The sequence below is a fragment of the Budorcas taxicolor genome, chromosome 11, assembly GCF_023091745.1.
Source record: "Budorcas taxicolor isolate Tak-1 chromosome 11, Takin1.1, whole genome shotgun sequence".
In the NCBI taxonomy this organism is placed as follows: Eukaryota; Metazoa; Chordata; class Mammalia; order Artiodactyla; family Bovidae; genus Budorcas; species Budorcas taxicolor.
The window spans coordinates 51,611,695-51,631,711 of record NC_068920.1 but is presented as its reverse complement, the minus strand read 5'-3'; the positions used below and the strand labels follow the sequence as shown (position 1 = coordinate 51,631,711).

The following is a 20,017-nucleotide window of genomic DNA, read 5'->3' as shown; positions in this document are numbered from 1 at the left end:
GAAAGTTCCAGCAACCAGAGACCCTGAGATGAGTTTAAAACTGGTGGGTTTTAATTTTTTTTTTTAAATTAAATATTTAAAAATTAAAAAAAATTTTATTTAAAAATGTATTGATCTACAATGTTGTGTTGATTTCTTCTGCTTAGCAAAGTGATTCAGTTATATATATAGGTTCTTTTTCCTATTCTTTTCCATTACGGCTTATCACAGGATGTTGAATATAGCTCCCTGTGCTCTACGGTAGGGCCTTGTTGCTCATCACTCCCAGTCCTCTCTTTTCCCACCCCTACCCACCTCGGGAATCACAAGTCTGTTCTCTGTGTGAGCCCATTTCTGTTTCATAAACGTTCATTTGTGCCCTATTTCAGATTCCACAGGTAAACGACATCACACGATGCTTGTCTTTCTCTTTCTGACTTACTTTGCCTAGCATGAGAATCTCTAGGCCCCCACACCTCTGCAAGTGGCATTAGTTCACGCTTTTCTGTGGCAGAGTAGTACTGCATTGATGTATGTTCTACACCTTCTTTATTCGTTGATCTGTCGTTGGACACTCAGGCTGCTCTCATATCTTGGCTGTTGAAAATAGTGCCGCTATGGACATAGCGATGCATGCCTCTTTGAGAATTACAGCTTTGTCTGGGTGCATCCCCAGGAGTGGGATTGCTGGATCACATGGCAGCTCTGTTTTTAGCTTTTGAGGCACCTCTGTTACCATTTTCCATCGTGCTTACTCCAATTTACATTCCTCCCCAAATGGTGGGATTTTGACACCACTGTCCTGAAAGGCGCTCTTTAAAAAAAAACCCAGCGTGTCCTGGATCAGGATATGTGTTTCCTTGGGGAAAGGGGTGCCTGACCACTGCCTCTGTTGCTCCCACGAAGCGAAGGCAACGGTGTCTGGATGCGGGACCTCCCGGGATGCCCAGTCCCGCAGTCGCCCGCCCCCACCTACCTGCATGCCGCAGATGCGCATGCCCAGATGGGCCGAGGTGCTCTGCGCACACTTCCTCATGTGGCGGGCCTTCTTCTCCTCCGAGGCATCGTCCCCGTGCTGCCGGGTCCCCATCTTCAGGTCTAAGATGCAGGGATGCTTGTACTGTGACACGACGTTTTCCAGCAACAGGAACCCTGGTCGCACAGCATTAAGGAAGGCTTCCTGGGACACAAAGGCCACTTCCCCACAGGAGGTGGTCAGCGGGCCTCTGAAGCCGGCTGGAGACTCCCCACGCTGAATCCCAGCCCCTCACCCCCATTTCTTTCACTACAGACCAGCCTGTTGTCGCTATGAAGAATTCAAGGCACTGACCTTGCAGCCTGCTCTCATAAGTCCATTTCTTAGGGAGAGTTTATTAGGATGTGAGCTTCTTTTCCTTTTCCTTTTTGCTCTGAGGTTGAAATTTAAATGCAGGCGTGAAATCCCTGGCAGGCCATGCCCAATTTACATTTTATGGCAGAAAATATGAAGGCTAAAACCTCGAGTCACTGAATGGGCCAGTACCTTTTGGGAGAAGTGCCTTGATGTTAGCTTTAGAGATGAGTTGCAGGAATATTAATTTCAGCCGAATAATTATTCTGCAAAAAGCTTCTTAGGGATGCAGATTGCAGATGTCTTAGTAAGTACCACAAAACCAGCCACCAGTTTGTGAGAAGGAGTCCAATGGTGACAAAGGGGGCCTTCCAAGCCTGAATATGCTCCCTGAGTTTGTGGCAAGCTGAGGGGGACAGGGGAGTACCTCTCTCAAGAGTCCACCCTGCAGGTCCCTCCCTAAGAGAGGGGCCATGCTACATTCTCACCCATCAGCTCTGTGATGGCTGTGGGGAGGATTGGGAGCATAAAAAGGAGGTTGAGGTATGGGGACCCACCCACTCATTGAGGGTCCCTGGCCCTGCCTCAGTGCGGCAATCGTTTCCTAACTGACCACAGAAACCTCAGCCCTGCCCATCCTCACTGCCCAGGTGGCAGAGACATGACCAGTGACCCAACAGAGGCACCCCCCCACCCCCACCATCTGGCTTCCCCAGCCTCTGACTTCTCTTTGCTTTCCTGGTGGCTCAGCAGGTCAAGAATCTGCCTGCAATGCAGGAGACACAAGAGATGCAGGTTTGATCCCTGGGTCAGGAAGATACCCTGGAGGAGGATATATTCATGCCTGAAAAATCCCCTGGACCGAGGAGCCTGGTGGGCTTAGGACCCAAAGGGTCGTGAAGAGCGGTCGCAAGTGAGCAACCGAGCACAGCACAGCTCTCCTCCAGGGCCCAGCCTGGCGGCCGTGTGTCCCACTCTCCCTGACATCCCTGTCTCTCCCCGACCCCGCTTCAACACGGCTGTCTCGGTCACCCCTCGTTGCCCCTACCTCCCCCACAGCAGCGTGCATGGTGGGCGGGTGGGCGGGCAGTGTGCATGGTGGGCGGGTGGGCGGGCAGCGTGCATGGTGGGCGGGTGGGCGGGCAGCGGGCAGGGATACGGTGCCGCTTGTTCTCTGGGTACTCGGCACACAGGCGAGTCAGGTGGGCGCGGTGGCAGTGGAGGCCCCACGGGTTAAAGCTTCCCTTCTCCGTCGGGTTCCCATTCGCGTCTTCCACCAGCGAGGGGACTTGGGCCTTGAGGTGGAGCTCGGACCTCAGGAGCGCCGTGGCCGGGCTGTGGGCAAGCGGAGCACACAGCAGTCAGGACCCTGGTGGCTGGCAGGGCTGTCTTGGATGGACCAGGCCGTGGACTGCCCCTGACCACCCTCCAGGATACCCCCTAGGACCTCTGTGCCCCCCTGCCCCGCTCAGGCCCCAGGCCCCAGGCCAGGCCAGACTGCTGGCCTCGCGGGGTCTCTCTAAAGTCCAGAATAACTCACATAGCATAGAGGGGGCAACCCCGCCTGGGATCAGAAGGCTGGGGGTTAGGCTGTTCCTGTGGCCTCATCGGGGGTGAGAACCACAGATCCATGGTCCACCGTCTCTCCTGCCCTCTACATTTCAGCTCCTTGGGTCTGTAGCAGGGAGATAATACACACTGCTTCCTGACACCAAGCCAGGAGGCTTAATTAGATCCACTGTGCTCCTTGAGGAAGGGAGGTACTTTCGTTGTATTAGCTCCCTTTTGTTTCCCATAAATGTTTAAAATTCCCCAGGGATGCCTTTCTTCTGAGAAAGGTCAGCTAATACCATCAGAGGTTTCGGAGACCTCTCCAAGGACCTCAGGTGTCCTGAGCCGCCTGCGTCTCCAGGGCCCCCCCGGCCCCTCTCTCCTCACCCCGACTCGACTGCTAAGGAACAGGATTTTCGAGAGGCATTAGCCACACTTCTTCCTTTATGTCCACTCTTCTGGGGCTTCTGCTCTGCACATCTCCCCCCCTCCAGATACACTCCATGTCTCAGTGAAATAGATATTTAATTAAACAAATACATACTGAATGCCTTCTCTGTACAGGACTCAGCACGCTCACCCACTTTCGAGAAGAAATGCATTGAAATCCTCCCTCTGGAAGTGGCACCAAAGAAAATGCATACCTTTCTTTGGTCACAGGGGTTCTGCTAGACAGAGCCCTCTTCTGAATTTCTCATTTTCTCGGCTCTGGCCCCAAAGGGGAGCCGTCGGCCTTGGCACGGGCGTGAGCAGTGCTGGTCCCGGCTAGGGATGCCCAGCCTGGCTCCCGGCATCCTGCCACGTGGCCTCACCTCTCCTTGAGCGAGTGGGCCCGCTGGGGGTGCTGCCACTGGGCGAGGGGGAGGGCGCCACCGCCAGTGGTCTGCTGGAGGGTCTGCCATATGGCCACCGCTGCCGACTCCGTGGAGACCGTGAAGGGCCCCCGGTTCTCAGTCAGGGGGTTGGCAACCAGGCTGAGACGGCCGCGGCTGTCCTTCCGGAGGTGCACGGTGATGGTGCCTGCAGAGGGGGAGGGGTGGACACGGTGCAATGTCCTTTCGAACCACAGCTTAATGGCAGTGGTCAACCTGCCCCCTTCCCCAGCTCCTCTCTCTAGAAAGCGCTCTGGGGACTGGCCTGACACAGATACTGCTCTGGAACGAGCCAGAGCCCGGGGAGCCTGCCGGAAATGGCCTTGGGCTGATGCTGGCACAGCCCCTGCTTCGTGGCCTCTCCCTGCCTCTTCACGCTTGAAACAGGGCAGCTGCGTGCACTCACTTCATCCTCGCATTCCTGCTCCTTTGGTCACAGCGCACATCACCCACGCACCCCGTGGCCCCCGATTCGGGTCCAGCCTTGGGGCATCTAAGCTGGTCCTCTGCAGAGAAGAGCCCCATCTGTGAGGGGCAGGGTGCATCTCTTTCTGTCTCCTTCATCACCCTTGCCTTCTCCTCCGAGTAGTCATTATCTGAGCAGCTTCTTCCAGGAAGCCTTCCTCTAACAGCCTCCTGCCGCCCGGGCTGCCCCTTCACCATCCTTCCCGCATCCCTGGCTTTCACATTGAGACAGGTGATGCACCCCTATGAGGATTATGGACAGAACGTGGTTCTTTGGTAGAAAATAGAAGGCAAGTGAGATTTTCCCAACGGTGCCTCCTAACCACCGGTGTTTATTTGTGTGTGTTTGTTTTGCCCATCTCACAAGGCTTGTGGGACCTCCTCCCCCTAACCAAGGACTGAACCTGGACCGCCACGGAACTCCCTAACCCTGGTGTTTATACTCCAAGTGTGACCTCCCCGTCAGGACGCTGGCTGTGCGGATGCCCCAGGCACCTGTGTACTAGCCGGGCTCCTCCTCTGGGACGTTGGCCAGGCCAGGTCCTAGGCTCTGGCCCCACATTCACGGCTCTGTAGTCTTCCCCCGTGGACTTCTTGCTCTGATGGCAGGGTCCACGCCTCCCTCTGTGGGGCCTGGCATCCCGTGGGTGCCCAGCCTTGCCAGAGTCCCAGTGAATACGGAAGGTACACATGGTCATGGCCCAGGAGACTGCCACACGAGTGGTTTTATGAAAACTGGCTCTCTGTAAAGTCCTTGCTTCCCCCTCTCCCTGCAGCTGGTGCAGTGAGGACCCCTCTTGGCTCTCTCACCTACCAACCTGCTCTCCGTCTCTCTCCACCCTGCTTTGTGCCCGAGGGGCTGACTCTGGCGTGTACCCGTGGCTTCCTTGCCTGCCAGTTGGGCCAGTGAGGGTTGCCGGTGATAGATGGGGGGAGAGGAGGAGAAAGGTTGGGACCTGCATCCCCCGGGTTCCCTCCCTGCTGCCCCATGGCTCTGCGCTGTTTCGCTGTGGCCTCCTTCTCGCCAGGTCAGCTCCACCATGCCCTCACTTGGCCTTTCCGGCCCAGGGGTGGTTGTAGCTTTCCCATCCCGCTGGTCCCCAGCTGCCTCACCATCCCTAGCTGTTCCCCCTCACCTTTTTTTTGTAGGCCACGTGACATGGGGGGTCTTATTTCCCCAACCAGGAGCTGAACCTGCACCCCTTGCAGCGGAAACACAGTCTTAACAATTGGGCCGTCAGGAAAGCCCCCCCCCCCCCCAGTCGCTCCCTTCATCCTGTGTGCAGTTCTGCCAATAGACCCTTAAAGAATACTCTGTTTAACCCCCTGGCACATACCACTCATTTTCTGCTGGGACCCTGACAGGTGGGAGGGTTGCCTGCGATCGCATCCTCCCAGGTGTTTATTACCTCCCCCAGGCACTGGGTCACCTTCCTGGCCTCTAAGTGGTCATTTCTTCTGAGCCAGCCGCTGAGGGGGGGCTGCTTTCCCCACGCTCGGTCCTGCCGGTCCCTCCTGGGCTGCTCAGCACAGACACTCATTTTCAGGGCTGCCCTGTCATTCTGCAAGTTGCTCTCCAGGCCCATCTACGCCTAGCTCAGTGGTCTGCCCAGGCCAGGCCTGTCATCTTGGGTTCCCAGAGCCCTGATTCTGCGACCTGACGGTGACCTTTGTTTCCCTCCAGTTCTTTAAAAATTCTGCTCTTCCTTAGCTCATCCCAGGCCCTAGGATCCCGTGGAGCAATCGTGATGCTAACGGTCACAGCGCCCCTGAGCGCGGCATTCTGTCCTTCACCTGGATGGCAGCCTGCCTCCCTCGATGGAGCCCACCCGTGCTGTTACTGCTGGCGAGAGCAGGGCGCTGGTGGCGGCTGGGGACACGCATAGGAGTAATAACCGCTGCCTGCTCTTTTACACCTACCACGTGCCAGGCCAGCGTTATGTGCGTTTTGTTGACTGCTAAGTTAGTGTCTATCGCTAAGACTGCAAGGCGTTGACTGTGGTCCCTGAGGCTCAGAGAGATTGAATAACTTGCCCCAGGTCACATGGTCGGTAGGGACTGACGGCTGTGCCAGCCGTGACTGTGGGAGAAGGAACAGGCTGCCACACGAAGCCCAGATCTCTCAGGAGGGTCGGGGTTGTCACGCTGTGTTTCCCCGAGCGTGGTTGATGAGGACACTTCCACTGTGTCCCCAGGCACATGTGGCTGGTCATTCTGTTCCGCGGGAGCAAACAGAGAGGCCACGGAGCCACCACCTCATGAGAGGCGATCAGTGTCAAGAAGCCCAGGACGTGGTGCTTCGTTTCCAGCCTTGACCTTGTGGTGCTCGTCCCAGGAAGGAGAACCCCCAGCCCAGGCCCCAGAGCCCACCCTCCAGGTGCCAGGAGACGGGGAGCCCCATGGCCTCTGTGCTGGTTCCTGGGGAGCTTAGAGCCTCCTCTCGCTCAGAGAGGCAGGAGGGTGTGCCGGCCAAGGGCAAGGCCCTTTAGGATCTCACAAAGTTCAAGTTACCATCTGGTGGCCCCCTGGCCTTTCCCTTGTGAGGCTAAGGTGACGGGCCTGCCAGAAACCAAGTTCCTGGGGAGCCCTGGGCCCAGGGGGCCTCCCTGCAGGGACAAGAAATGTGACCTTCACCTGCTTCTCTAGGCTCCAGCTCTGGTCTGATCTCATCTGTTCTGAGTGTCAAAATAGATGGAAGTGAGCAGAGGTATGAATACTGCCAGACCAGCAAAGCTCAAAAGTCATCTCTATTGGTCGTGTTGTCGGTGCGACCCAGCCAGACTCCTGTCGCTGACTCCTCGCTCCATCTCCCTGCGCGCCTCTGCCTGGCTCCGTGTCCCTCTCTTCCTTCTCACTCAGCTCAGTCCAGCCCTTCCCTCTGAAACCTGGGACCATTGTACAGAGTGTTGTACTAGTCTCTCAGGCATGTCCAACTCTGTGCGACCCCATGGGCTGTAGCCCGCCAGGCTCCTCTGTTCATGGGATTTCCCAGGCCAGAATACTGGAGTGGGTTGCCATGCCCTTCTCCAGGGATCGAACCCAGGTCCGCTGCACTGCAGGCGGATTCTTTACCATTTGAGCCACCAGGGGAGACCCATAGCTCACAGGGACCTTGCTTGCAGTCTCGAGTTGCCTGTCCTTGACAAGAGCAGCCTCTCAGTGGGATTCAGACTCCCTGAGGTTTGGATCGTTCCTTTGTCAAGAGCCTTGTTGGCCCCAGCCTGGCCTCCAGCTCGCCTTGGCTGTCTCAGACGCCCACGGGCTCCCAATACACTGCTGCCCCTGCCCAGCCAGGTGGGTGGGAGACCCCAGCCCCATCTGCTTACTCACCAGCCCCCCAAGAACCTCGACTGTGACCGCGTCAGCTGGGTGGATGGGAGCGCTCCCTGACACACCCAGAGCATCTCAGCAATTCCGATTTGGCTGAGCAGCTTCCGTGAATATTCTGTCATGTATTTATTTTTAAGCTCATGAGGACATTAATTCGCCAACGTCTGTAATATGAATCTGGCTCATCCATTAACCAGCTGGACCTAGGAGCGTGTCCTCGCTCGCCCGAAGCCAAGGGGAGGAGGGACACAGTTTCAAGATGCTCTCATGCCCAAGGAGTCCAGGCGCACTTTGGGCCCGGGGAGGCTGCCCTGGGAAACGCAGTGCCTGCCCAGCACCCCAAAGCCATCAGCGTGCAGGCATGAGACAGGAGACGGTAGGCTCTGGGGCGTGTGGCGGCCACGTCAGCAACGGCCCCTCTTTCCGGGCTGGTCCCATCAGGATGGAAAGGGAGACCCCTGCAGCGGCCTTGTGGGCACTTGACTCACTAGCTAAGTGACCCTGGGCAAGTCACTTCCCCTCCCTTGTTGGGCTGGATGGCTCCAAGCACTGGCGTCTGGGGAGTCGTCTCTGCAGGGATGGTCGTTGGAGGAGTGGGGCTGGGGGCTGAGAGGCCACACTCGGGAGCCAGACTTGAATGCTGGCTCTGTTCTACTGGCTGTGTGGCCTGAGGCAAGTTGGGTGACCTTTCTGGGCCTGTTTCTTCCTCCATGAAGTGGGGACAATGGGAGTGTCTTTCTTAGAGTGTTGTCAGGGTTAAACAAGTCAATTACAGAAACAACTTCTAGGGTGTTCTGCACTGAGAAAATGCTAAAGGTTGACCGATAGTACTTCTCTTGTTTTTTTTTTTTTTTTGGTGGGGGTGCTGCATTGAGCCATATTTGGGATCTTAGTCCCCAACTAGGGATTGAATCCATGCCCCCTTGCAGTGGAAGTGTGGCGTCTTAACCACTGGACTGCCAGGGAAGTCTTGGCATTACTTTTCTTATTGGGGGAAGGAAGAAGCCTGCACAGCCTGAGGCCCTTCAAGGGACCCTTTCCCATCCCCAGACCTGACCTTCTTCCCTCCTGCCCCAGGGGTCTGAGGGCACGCAGGCCTCACTTCCGGGCCTTTTTCTAGTGTTTCCTCACATGTGTGTTTCCTCGGGTGGCGCCTGCACCCTGGCACCGGGCGGCCCATGGTATGGCTGATAAGAGGATCAGCATTCCTCATCGTCCAAGCCTCGCGTTTGGGTGTCAGGCCAGCCTGTGGGCTCCGTCTCACCCTCACCCACAGCCGGGCTGCATGGTCTCCCCTGATGGACGTCCTGGACCTCCCTGACCTGGCCCCTCCTGACTTGTTTGCAACCATCGTCTCCAAGTGAGGACTCAAATTAATCCACAGAGTTAGTGTAGCTCCAAGGCGGGGCGGGGGGTGGGTACCAGGATGGGCCCAAGCTGAGAGGGACGCAAGGCAGAGGAGTGGTCTGGACAGCTGACCATTGCTCGAGGCTCCCCAGAGCAGGGGAGACAGCGCGGGCAGACGGGGAGCAGGGAGGGCCCTGGGGTGTGGTTCTGAGACCTTCAGCTCGTCCACTTCCACGCTCTGCCTGGGGTGGTCCTGGGAGCTGGTCTCAGCTCCAGTGCTGCATGGGACCAGCGGGGAATGCTGCAGACAGGGGGACCCCCTCCTAAGATCCGGCCACCCCTTTGCTGGCTTGAGTTCACTTGTGAAGGGACAGATGTTAACTCCAGTGGGTGCTCTGACAAGGTGGGTGGTGACCCACAGCTGATGGAGAGAACCGGTCAGCGGCCCCGGAGGGCCCCCAGGGAGGCTGTGCACCAGCCGTCACCCCGTCTCTTGTGTGTCTTGTCTCAGCCTCTCTGGAGGTCCTAGCTGCCCACGACTGAAGCAGTGCCCAGGGCTCAAGGCCTTGGGCCCTCTCAGTGGGTCTGAATCTGGATGCAGACTTCTGGGCTCTGACCCAGGGATTCCAATTCACAGGTCAGGAATGGGGCCTGGGAGCCTGCATTTACACATGTGCACACACACATACACATATCCACATACATACATCAGTGATTCTGGTAAACTTGTTTGACCCCAGATCATAGTTATGAGAAGCACCAATATTGCCCAAAATATTCATTTGGGTTCTTCCGTAAGATGATATGGAAAAACCAGAATGACTTTTTTGGCAAACCAATAGACGGATCCCGTCCTTCCCAGTTTTCTCCATCTTTGAAATGCAGGTAAGTTTTTCAGTGACTTGTCTGAATGTTATCATCGCTTTCACTATAGATATTTGCACAACAAGGGCAGAAGCTTAAGGTCACAGGTCTAAAATCCTTTAAAGGAGGTCTCTTCTCTGAGCATTCCTTACTTTGTGGGGCTGGCGACTGGCAGAGTCATGTCCTGAGCTCTGCAAGCCACTTTTACCAAAGGCTGGGGGTGGACACAACAGCTTGTCCCATGGATGCCAGCGGCCACCCAGAGTGTACCCTCCCCTGGAGGCCGGCAAACAGCAGCCCTCCCCACGCAGCCTTCTCTCCCCAGACCTTGTGCTCAGATCTGGAACACATGCTGGGGGAGCAGCCTGCACCCCGGCTTTGCCCCTGGATGACAGTGGGAATTCTGGCTTCCCAAACACACTGTGAACCGGCTCCTCCATAACCTGTCCCAGACCCAAGGCTCCTGCCATCCGCCTGAGTCATGCAAGGGAGGTCTCCACCCATCCTGTGTCTACCAACCACAGTCACAGGACCCGGCACGGCGCACCTAAGGCACAGAGCAGAATGCCCCAAGGTGGGGTGGGGCTGGGGCCACCTTATCCCGTTCTCAGTCCCTCGAAGACTGGTGGCTTGAGCTAATTTACAGGAGATGCCAAATGGCATTACACTCCAGGCCTGGGGGCTGGAAGAGTTCAGAGAACCTGGGGCGGTGAAGGCCAGCGGCTGTGCAGAGGGGCAGGTCTCCATGGCAACCCTTCAACAAACTACGGTACTTGAGGAGGTGGGGGGGAATGCGGAGAGGCTGGGCCCCTTGGGGGCCGCCTGGACACTCACCTTTGTACTGCGGGGTGAAGCGCTTCATGGCCAGTGGCAGGGACTCGTAGAACCTCTGTTCCTGGGAGATGAGGGGCTTGCACACCGTGTGCTCATCATACTTCATCACGCTCAGGTGCCCCCCGACCTGGTGCAGGAAGGGCTCCAGCGGCACGCCAGGGGCGTCCACGCTGTCCTGCACCACCATGCTCCAGCGTGGGAGGGCGGGGTGGCTCCCTGCCGTCCACAAGAGGCAGCGGGGTCTGGGGCTGAGGTCGCAGCTTCCAGACAGGTGGGCTGTTAGTAGTCCTCAACTTTCCTTTCTCAGCCTTTCCTGTGGCTAGAACACAAGAGTCTTCCTGGCTGAGGGCTCTCAGCAGTGGGGATCCCTGGAAAACAGAGGAGAAAGGGAAGGGATGTGAGGAAGACCATGTAGGGGGACAAGGGCATCTGAAGTCCCCAGCCACCCCCCCCCCCCCAGGTGTTAGATAAGACCATAAATAGGCATTGAATTCTTCTGGAATCGTCTGTTACAGGCAACTAATAAGTTTCCGCCTCAGGGGAGCAGGGCTGAGAGGGAGACTTTTCTCTAAATACTATTTACAAGCGCCTTTTGAATTTAAAAAATCCAAAAGACAGTCCCTAAGATTACAAGTTTGCAGAGCGTAGTGAGCATGTCTGGACTGCTCACGTCCAATGGCTGGCCTTCCCCTTTGGAAACTTTGGTCCCAGCCCCAATGAGAAGAGAGTCCCTGCTGGTGGGGATTCACCATCCTGTAGGGGCTGGAGGGGTGCAGGAATGCTTCATTTTGATATAGCATATACAATACATAAGCTGGGCACCATCTGGGCCACACAACATCATTGCTGTGTGACCTGGGGAAGTTACTAAACCTCTCTGGGCCTCAGTTTCCCCATCTATAGAGTAAGATAACAGTGATACCCACTTCACTGAGTTAGGGGCAGAATTGAGATATAAAGGCTATAAAAATGTTAGCCCAGTGCCTGAAGCTAAGTGTTTGATAAATGTGATCTATCCTGATTATTTCTAGCATTATTGCCCTGGGGATCAGATTTTCTTACCAGCCCTGGGAGGGGCAGCTTTATCACCGATACTTGCAAATGAGGAAAGCGAAGCCTGCAATGGCTTGCTGGGGCCCACCTCAGGCCAGGAACAGAGGCAGAAGCTAGGCAGGGGCTCCTGATTGGGTTCCCCACTGTCTGCTTGCCCTTCACCCTCTACGAGGTCTGGCTTGCCAGACCTTAGGCAAATGTTGGACACTCTGGCTGGAAACTTGGCCCCTAAAGACATCCTGACTTTGGGACTTTGCTGGTGGTCCAGCGGTTAGGACTCTGAGCTCACAGTGCAGGGGGCCCCGGGTTTGACACCTGGTCAGGGAACTAGATCCCACATGCCGCAACAGAATTCACATGCTGCAACTGAAGACCCACGTGCTGCAACTAAGAGACCGGGCACAGCCAAATAAATATATTTTAAAATATAAAGATATCCTGACTTTGTCTCAGGAGAGAGCCAAGGAGGCACTGCCAGGGGAGGCTCTTGCGGCCGCATCCGTCATGTTCGGGAGGACAGTCCCGCCATGGTGCCGTCACTATGGAGTTATTAATACTCTCCTCTGCTGGACTCCCGGCTGAGGATGCAACCAGGCCGGGCAGCGCTGGGCATGATCAACTCTCTAACTGACCTTCAGTCCAGACCATGGGCATGGCTGGCTGCCTCCACACGCAGCAGTACCTGTCACTTTGTTCAGGCCCCCAGCTCAGGGAAGTCCCACCATCCACTCCGACCTCCAGCGCCAGGAGGCATTGAAAGCCTCAGCCTGGCCTGTTCACGCCCCTCCACCACATGTGCCTGAATTGGTTACTGCTCTGCAGGCCACAGAGTTCCCCTCGGAAGGGAAAGGGGGTGTCTTCTGCCTGATCTGTGCAATTGCTATGCCGATGCATGACTAAAGCATGACTAGGGAGTCTGGCAGTGCTGAGGCAAGGCCTTGGGGTAGGAAGGACTAGGGCCTGTTGGTGAGCGCTTTCCCCAGCCCTGCTCTGAGACGGCCCCCTGCCCACCACCACTCGAGGTGAGTCCTCCTTGGGATGTGCCCCAGGAGCTGAGAGAAGAAGTTGGGAGGCATGCAAATGTGAGAAGAATCAGGGATAGGTTGATACTTTCAGTCTGGTCATCGAAGTTGCTTGGCAAACCTAATCCTCCCTGCAAACTCCGCCGAGACAGGAAGGAGGAAGGAAGAGAAAAACCAAGGCGGCCAGATGCCTCTTCTCTCACTGGGCTCACTTGGGTGCCAGCCTTTGCCAGCTGACCTGTGCCCAGGTCAGGGAGGCAGAGGCGCTGCTGGGAGGCAGAGGGATAGCCCGCTCGTGAAGTTCATTTCCGGAAGGAGCCAAGGCCCTGGCCCGCACAGTCTCCCGGGGGGTCAGCGCTGGCCAGGCCCGCACTCACCTCTGCGAGCCCAGCTCTGCCCGGGAACCCAGGTGGAGTCCCCAGTAGACCCTTGTGCAGCCACCCAGGGCAGCCCCTCACCCTTCTCTCCCCTCACCCCCTGTCTCCCCAAGGAGCCCTAAGGACATAGATGTTACCTTGCAGTGTGGTATGGGAGGAGATGGTAACAATAATGGGAACAGTAAATGGTAACAAACACAACACAGGCAATGTTCCAGGTGTTTTAGGTATATTCACCCATGTGAGCCTCACAGCTACCTGATGAGGGAATTAGTGTCATCAGCCTTTTATAGGTGAGGAAAATGAGGCACAGAGAGGTTCGGTAACTTGCCTGTGTGCACCCAGCTACTCAGGGGAGACCAGGGATTTGAACCCAGGCACACTAGCCCAGAGCACGCTCACCCGCTGTCCTGCGGAGATGCCGAGATGAGATGCTGGGGGCCGCTGTTTCCTTCGAGAGTCAGGAAATTGAGCCCCAAGGAGGCTGGGACTTGGCCAAAGTCACTCACCAGTCACTGGCTGTGATGACACAGGCACGCGGGTGTTCTTGTCCCCAGGCCTGGTTTCTCCTACCCTGATACCCTTTGGCCGGCCCTCCCCCCAGCTGCTACAGTGAGTGCGTGTCCCAGCGGTGGCTGGGGTCCACGGGTCTGCAGAAACCAGCAGGAGGGGTCAGGTGAGGCCCCCTGGAGCTGGGCCTTGGTACTGGCCTGCATGGGGCTTTCCCGCTGAGGGGGCATCAGCTGGATCTGAGAGGCACTGTCATTCCCAGAGCCTCCCCATCACTGCCACCCACACGTTCTCAGGGGCCCTGGCCGAACCTCCTCAGGGAGCCCGGATCAGCCTGAGTCCCTCCAAGATGGCCCCCACACAGCAACGCAAACCCTCCTGCCCCCAGGCTTGGCGGCAGCTTTTAAAAAATGCTGGACTTGAAGCTGGGGGAAACTGAGGCCCTTCCGCTTAAGGATCACCTTGGGGTGTGGCTTGGGGGAAGTCTGAGGGTCCTCGGGCTCCTGACGCAGATTGTGGGAAAGGGGCACAGGGAGCTCAGAGGGGAGCAAGGAGGACTGAGGGGCATGGGGAGGACTGAAGGGCGCGGGGAGGGGGGCACGGACCGGCGCGGGGAGGACAGACGGAGCGGAGAGGGGCGGGGGGAGGACGGATGGGAGCGGGACGGGGGGGGGGGGGGAGGGGGAGGATGGATGGGAGCGAGGGGGGGGCGAGGCACGGAGGGGCGCCGTGGGGGACGGAGGGGCGCCGGGGGGACACGGAGGGGCGCCGGAGGGGACATGGAGGGGCGCCGGTGGCGGCGGGGGAGGCACGGGCGAGCGCCAGGCGGGGGTGGGGGCCACGGAGGGGCAGTGGCTTAGTCCCCTGGCCTCCTGCCTGAGCCGGGCAAGTGGGTTTGCTGCCGCTCAGGGAGCCGCTCTGTGGCTTCCCCCGGGCGCTGACGCTGACCTTGGATTCCCAAGGAGGCTGAGGTTTCCATCGGTTGCTGAGGGACGGAACTAGAGAAGGCCTCCGTTTCCCCTATCCCTCCTGCGGAGTCCTGAATGAATAATTCAGGCTGACAGAGCTTTCTCAGCCGACCTGCCTTTCGCCACCAGCAGGCACTTCAGTCAGTGGCCAGAGCCTCCGCCCTGAGCAGTACCTCTGGGCCCGGGAGCGCTGGGCAGGAGTCCAGTGCCTGGCTCTGCTCCAAGCCCCCCACCAGCTAGCTGAGACCCCTCCGGTGAGCCGAGCCTTGGTTTACCGCCCACTGCCACGGCCTTCGCAGGAGCGCACAGTCCCCTCTGGAGAGCCCGTTTCCGGGCGTCCTCAGCCTCAGCGCTGGGGCTTTGTCACTGCATGGGCAGTGCCCAGGACCCACTCCCGTGAATCCGCCCGGGTGCTGGCGAGGCGCTCGCCGAGGCAGGCCCTCACGGCCCCTCTCACACGCCGAGGGGCTCCCTTTAGTGCTTTGTGGGGAGACACAGGGCCCTCTCCCCGGCCCAGGCCTCCTCTCGTGGACCACAGCCCAGACCTCTGGCCCAGAGTCCACCCTGAGTGCTCCCTGGGGAGGGAGAGGCTGAGGGAAGATGGAGGAGGGGGGGGAGGGCGAGGCACCCCAGCCTGCGGAGTTAGAGCCCCCGCTCCCGCAAGAGTGGACAAGGCCTCAGATCCCTGTGTCCTCCTGCCCCGTCGCTGGGTCATGTCCTGAATGAAATGACTCCAGGAGGACTCGAGGGGTGAATTTCTCTAGTGGGGCCCAGCCATGGAGCTGGGTGTCAAAGGAGGCCCTGGACCAGTTGGTTCCCTGCAGGGGTCTGAGTGAGGCCAGCAGGGCCTGCCATTGTATTTGGCTCCCAGGGTGGGGCCAGATGACAGCAACACTGAAGCCAGGCGCAGGGACAGAGGCCACCCCTTGAGCTGAGGTGCAAGAGGGCGTCGTGGCTCAGGGTTCATCACCGCAGGCCAGCACGTGTTCCTCTTCCTGGGAGACTTCGTTGTGTATCTGACTTTCCCTACAGGCTTCCCAGGGGGCGCCAGTGATAAAGAACCCGCCTGCCAAGGCAGGAGATGTAAGAGGCACGAGTTTGATCCCTGGGTTGGGAAGATCCCCTGGAGGAGGGCATGGCAACCCACTCCAGGATTCTCGCCTGGAGAATCTCATTGATAGAGGAGCCTGGCGGGCTACAGTCCACCGGGTGGCAAAGAGTCAGACACGACTGAAGCGGCGGAGCACGCACGCACGCACGCACGCACGCACCCTGACCACAGGCTAAACTGGAGTCCATTAAAAATCACAGGAGGAACACCTCGTTTAGAACTTGTCTCTCCCTTTTTAGGGAAGATGGCAGGTGAAACCACAAACTAAACTTGTAAGGGTTCAACTTGGACTAAGTGAGTCACGAACTCTGTCTTACCAGAGGCTGTCAGCTCCTTGCATCTGGAAACTAGTTGGTTGACTGTGGTTATTGTCAAGACTGTTCACAAATATTCTGTGTGTTGGTTTTTTTTTTTTTCTTTCCCTGCAGGAACGTGGTATGACTGCGCTTCCCTTGTCCTCTGAAGGTACGTCGGCCAAAGCATGATGTGCTTTGGCTAACGTCATGTGGAAGGGAGTGACAGACGCCACTTCCGGGAGGAGCATTTAGAGCAAGCAGTGCCTCGCGTACCCTTTGCCTGGCCAGGGTGATTTGGGAAGCACAGTCACTTCCCGAGTGACTGTCATGACAGAGAAAGCAATCCAGGTTATATTAGGCACTGAGGTTTGGGGGTGTTTTTGTCACACAGCACAACGTAGTCCGTCCTGAGTAATTAGCCAGCTGACAGCCAGATACCCAGTATGGAGCAACCTCAGGCTTGAATACATCCTCTGTGTTGTAGCTACTCCTGTGAAGCATCCATGGCGGACCACTGGTCTTACAACGTCCCCCTGTGTTTCTCAGAATAATTTTCAGATGGAGACAAGTGGAAGAGCTTCCCCAGGGTCCAGAGGGTGAGCACCGGTGCTGGAATTCAGCCACAGTGAATCTGTCTCCTTCCAAAGCTGATGCTGCTCTGCCCTACCATGTGGTCCCCCTCACTGTGGGTCCCTCTGAGAGTCCTGAGACCTGAGTGGAGCCCAGGTTCCTATCCGAGACCCTCTCTGTGCTGTGAGCCTCAGCTGCCCAAATCAGCAGCGGGAGCCCGCTGGGAGCTCACACTTGGCAGGGTGGTGGGGGTGCCATCCCTGGGGGCAGGGTTCCACGAGGAGCCGGGCAGTGTGGATTCACGGTGCCACGAATGGAAGACTCCCATCCGTGGGCCACTCAAGCCCTGACCCAAAGCTGCACCAGCAGCATTATCTGCAGGCTAGAAAAGCAATATCCACAGCTTGCGATCATTTCTCAAATGTATCTAAATGCTTCAGTGTTTACCAAAATACAAATTCATTTAAAGGTGTTATTAAGTTCCTAGTAGTTTTTATCATCATCTATTTTCTCAATCAACAGATACTAAAAGTCTAGTGAATATCACAGAGGGACTCCTAGGGAACAAATTAGGTTGAAAAATGAGTCCTAGTTAGAAAGGTTAGAAGAGATATTGCTGAGGGACCTGGGCAGGGGTATGAGACCGGGGAGATGGAGGCTGGGCCTGGGGGAGCTTGAGGAAGGCCTGTTTCAGGGTGCATGTGTGCAGGGAGCAATGAGGAAGGGAAGGACAGGCAGGGAGACGGGACCAGAGGGAAGGCTGAGTGGGGAGGCAGAGGTGGGTGCTGCTGGGGTCTGGGCAGAGGAGGTCTGACTCCCCATCAGTCTAGGCTGGAGGGGGTTTCCTGAGATCACCAAGGTATGAACGCTTTCTGGACTGCGTCTCAGCAGATCCAAAGGGGAGAGGTGCACTCTGGGGAGGAGGTACTTAAGAAACAGCTTGCAGCAAAAGACTGCAAAATAAAACGTGTCGGGCAGCAGACTCAGAAGCAGCATAGTTTATCGCCTGCCCTCTCGCCTCTGAAGCTCTAAGGTACATTTTGCAGGCCGCTCAGAGCCAGAGGTTTGGTACAAGTACCACTCAATGTCTCTGTGATGCCTAAGGGAGCATTTTTTAATCTATTAAGAGACGAGAGGACCCAAAAACCATTTAAAACCACTTAGGTTGGAATGGGCAGGAGCATTTTGGGTTGCTCACACAGCAGAGGGCTGTGTATCATCTGAGACCATCTAGGCTTGGAAGGCACAAGATTATTTTCTGGGGAGAAAAAAAAAATCAAGTTTTTAAATCCATCCTAGAAATGACTCAGGGGATGTGGGACGGCGAGCCCCATGGTCCGCATGGTCCCAGTCTGGTGGGATCAATACTGAATGCTGGGGACGTCACACATAACCTTCTCAGTTGTGGCTGAAAGATGTGGCTTTGGAGAGCATCTATTTCCCTGGGAAGGCTTGATTTCCAGAGTCACAGAGCAATACTTCATTTTCCTGACTTATTTCTGAGCCGATGTTATCCTTTGAGGGAAGATATTCTTCCTCATCTCCTTTTCTCTTAACATTTAAAATCTCCCAACGTTCCTCCAGCTTGAGGACCTAATGCGATTTTAATACAGCTATTATTAGTTTAGAAGCCCTTCAGCCCCTGACAAATGTCCGTAGCAGCAGCGACGATGTTCTGATCTTGCTGTCAGGGCAGGAGACGCACGGAGCAAAGATGACTTGAGCCCAGCGCTCCTGGAAGGGCTGCTGGGGCCAGCGAGGGTGGGGTGGGGTGGGTGGGGTGGGGTAGGGCGGGGAGGGCTTCTGTCTTCCCAACCTCAATGGAGCCGGACCTCATGATAGCACCTTAGGACCTTGGCCCCGCCATCCCCCGGGCACGCAGGGCACCTCGCCTACAGCCCCTCCCAGGCAGGCTTGTCTCCTGGGGACAGCTGCCCCTGGAAGCTTGGATACTGGAGAAGCTTGGCGGGACCTTGGACCCTCCTCCCAGGGTCTGGATATTGCTAGACGTCCAGACCACATTTTCCAGCCTCTGACACCGTTCCCCACACCTTTCTCTAAGTCACATGACCAGCCACCCGCCGAGCCAGAGATAGACCGTCTTGTCCACGGTTACTATGGAATCTTTAGGACTCTAACAAGAAATACGTTTTTTAAGGTCAAAACACAACAGTGGGGCTGGAACAAGCCTACGTGTGCGTGTGCGGTCACCGTCCTTCAGGCCCTGGAGCTGAGCTGGGCAAGTGTGAAGTGTGAGGCTTTGCCCAGCAGAGGGCAGCAGCAGACGGGCCAGAACCACCCAGAAAAGAGGCACTTGGACCGGCCCCACCTTGGCCCAGCGACGAGGGCCCCTTCTCCAAAGGCCCTGAGTTTGCTCGGCCTGTCCTCAAAGAGCTGGGATAGCGGCTGAAGGGACGGTGAGGCGCACTGCTGAGGATCGGGGTGCCTGGCTCAACTCACAGGGGAAGGACATCAAAACCAGAGACGGAGTGGGGGTGGGGTAGCCGGCCGAGGAGGTGGGGCGGGGGCGCTGGAGGGTCTAGCTGAGCAGAGCGGAAGTGTCTTCAGCATCTACACCCCACTAGTTCCTTCCCCCAGGATGGGTGGACCCCACGCCCTCTTCGTCTGCCAGCCAGGCCAGCCTCCCCCACCTGCTCCCTGAACAAGCTGGTGCTTGATTCTCATAAAGTTGACAAGACAGCAACCATGTGGGAAGGACATCTTAGGCGCTGTGCTTGGAGCTGGAGGACGCAGGGGTAGGCTGTCCACCACGGGGGCGTGGGGGGCCTCCGCCTGGCCTGCTGCCCCCAGGGTGTCCTGGGGCAGAGCACTGGGAGGACCCCCAGGGGCCGCAGCCCCGTTGCAGAAGAGGGGTTTCTCAGATTGCCGATAAGAAGCTACTTTGTAGGGGCACGAAGGGGCGAGGGTGCCTGGACACGGCGCAGTGGGGCCCGGAGCCCTGGGTCTGCCTAGACTCCCCACCCCTTCCCCTTCAGGCCTCAGTCTCCCTCTCTGGACTGAGCTGCTGAGCCAATCCTTTTCTCACCCTCCTGTGGGGCAGCTGGCCATTCAGTTCAGCCGGTCACTGTCAGGGTGGGGGGAAACGGGGGTGGGGAGGGTGGGGGTTGGCTGAGATGCTACCAGATTGAAAGTGGGGTCCTCCCCCCGCCCCCCGCCCCATTGGATCCTCGTCTAAACAAAGCATTGAACACCATTTAGGAACAACTGGGGAAATTGGAACGTGGCCTGGACGTAGCCATCCTTGGGGAGCCAATAATATCGCCAGTGGGGTAAAGCACTGGGGTTACGTCAGGACCTGAACTGAGGTGCTTTGAGGGGAAATGCTGTGACGTCCATAGATTGCTTCAAAATACCTTAGCCTTAGAGAATACGGTGAAGCAAATGCAGCAAGACTCAGACAAACTGTAAATCCAGCCGCAGAGCATGCGGACGCTCACTGTGCCATCCCTTCCATTTTCCTCTTGTAGGCTTAAAGTTTTTCATAGTAAAAAGGCTAAAGAATATACCAGCAACTCTC

General features: G+C 57.0%; 1 protein-coding gene across 3 annotated transcripts in view; it reads right to left on the bottom strand.

Moving 5' to 3' along the window:
* Positions 1 to 20,017, bottom strand: part of LOC128056657 (inositol hexakisphosphate kinase 3-like) — a 62,698-nt gene that overhangs the window by 41,725 nt on the left and 956 nt on the right. For 2 of the 3 annotated variants that reach the window (XM_052649464.1, XM_052649463.1), the window contains exons 2-5: positions 10,573 to 10,940; positions 3,673 to 3,880; positions 2,469 to 2,644; positions 956 to 1,131 (exon numbers count right to left, since the gene is read on the bottom strand). In XM_052649464.1, the coding sequence (XP_052505424.1) occupies positions 956 to 1,131; positions 2,469 to 2,644; positions 3,673 to 3,880; positions 10,573 to 10,759 (747 nt within the window). In that variant the 5' untranslated portion in view covers positions 10,760 to 10,940. Of the gene's footprint in view, positions 1 to 955; positions 1,132 to 2,468; positions 2,645 to 2,849; positions 3,250 to 3,672; positions 3,881 to 10,572; positions 10,941 to 20,017 lie in introns of those variants that run through there. The other variant, XM_052649465.1, reaches the window with a different exon arrangement.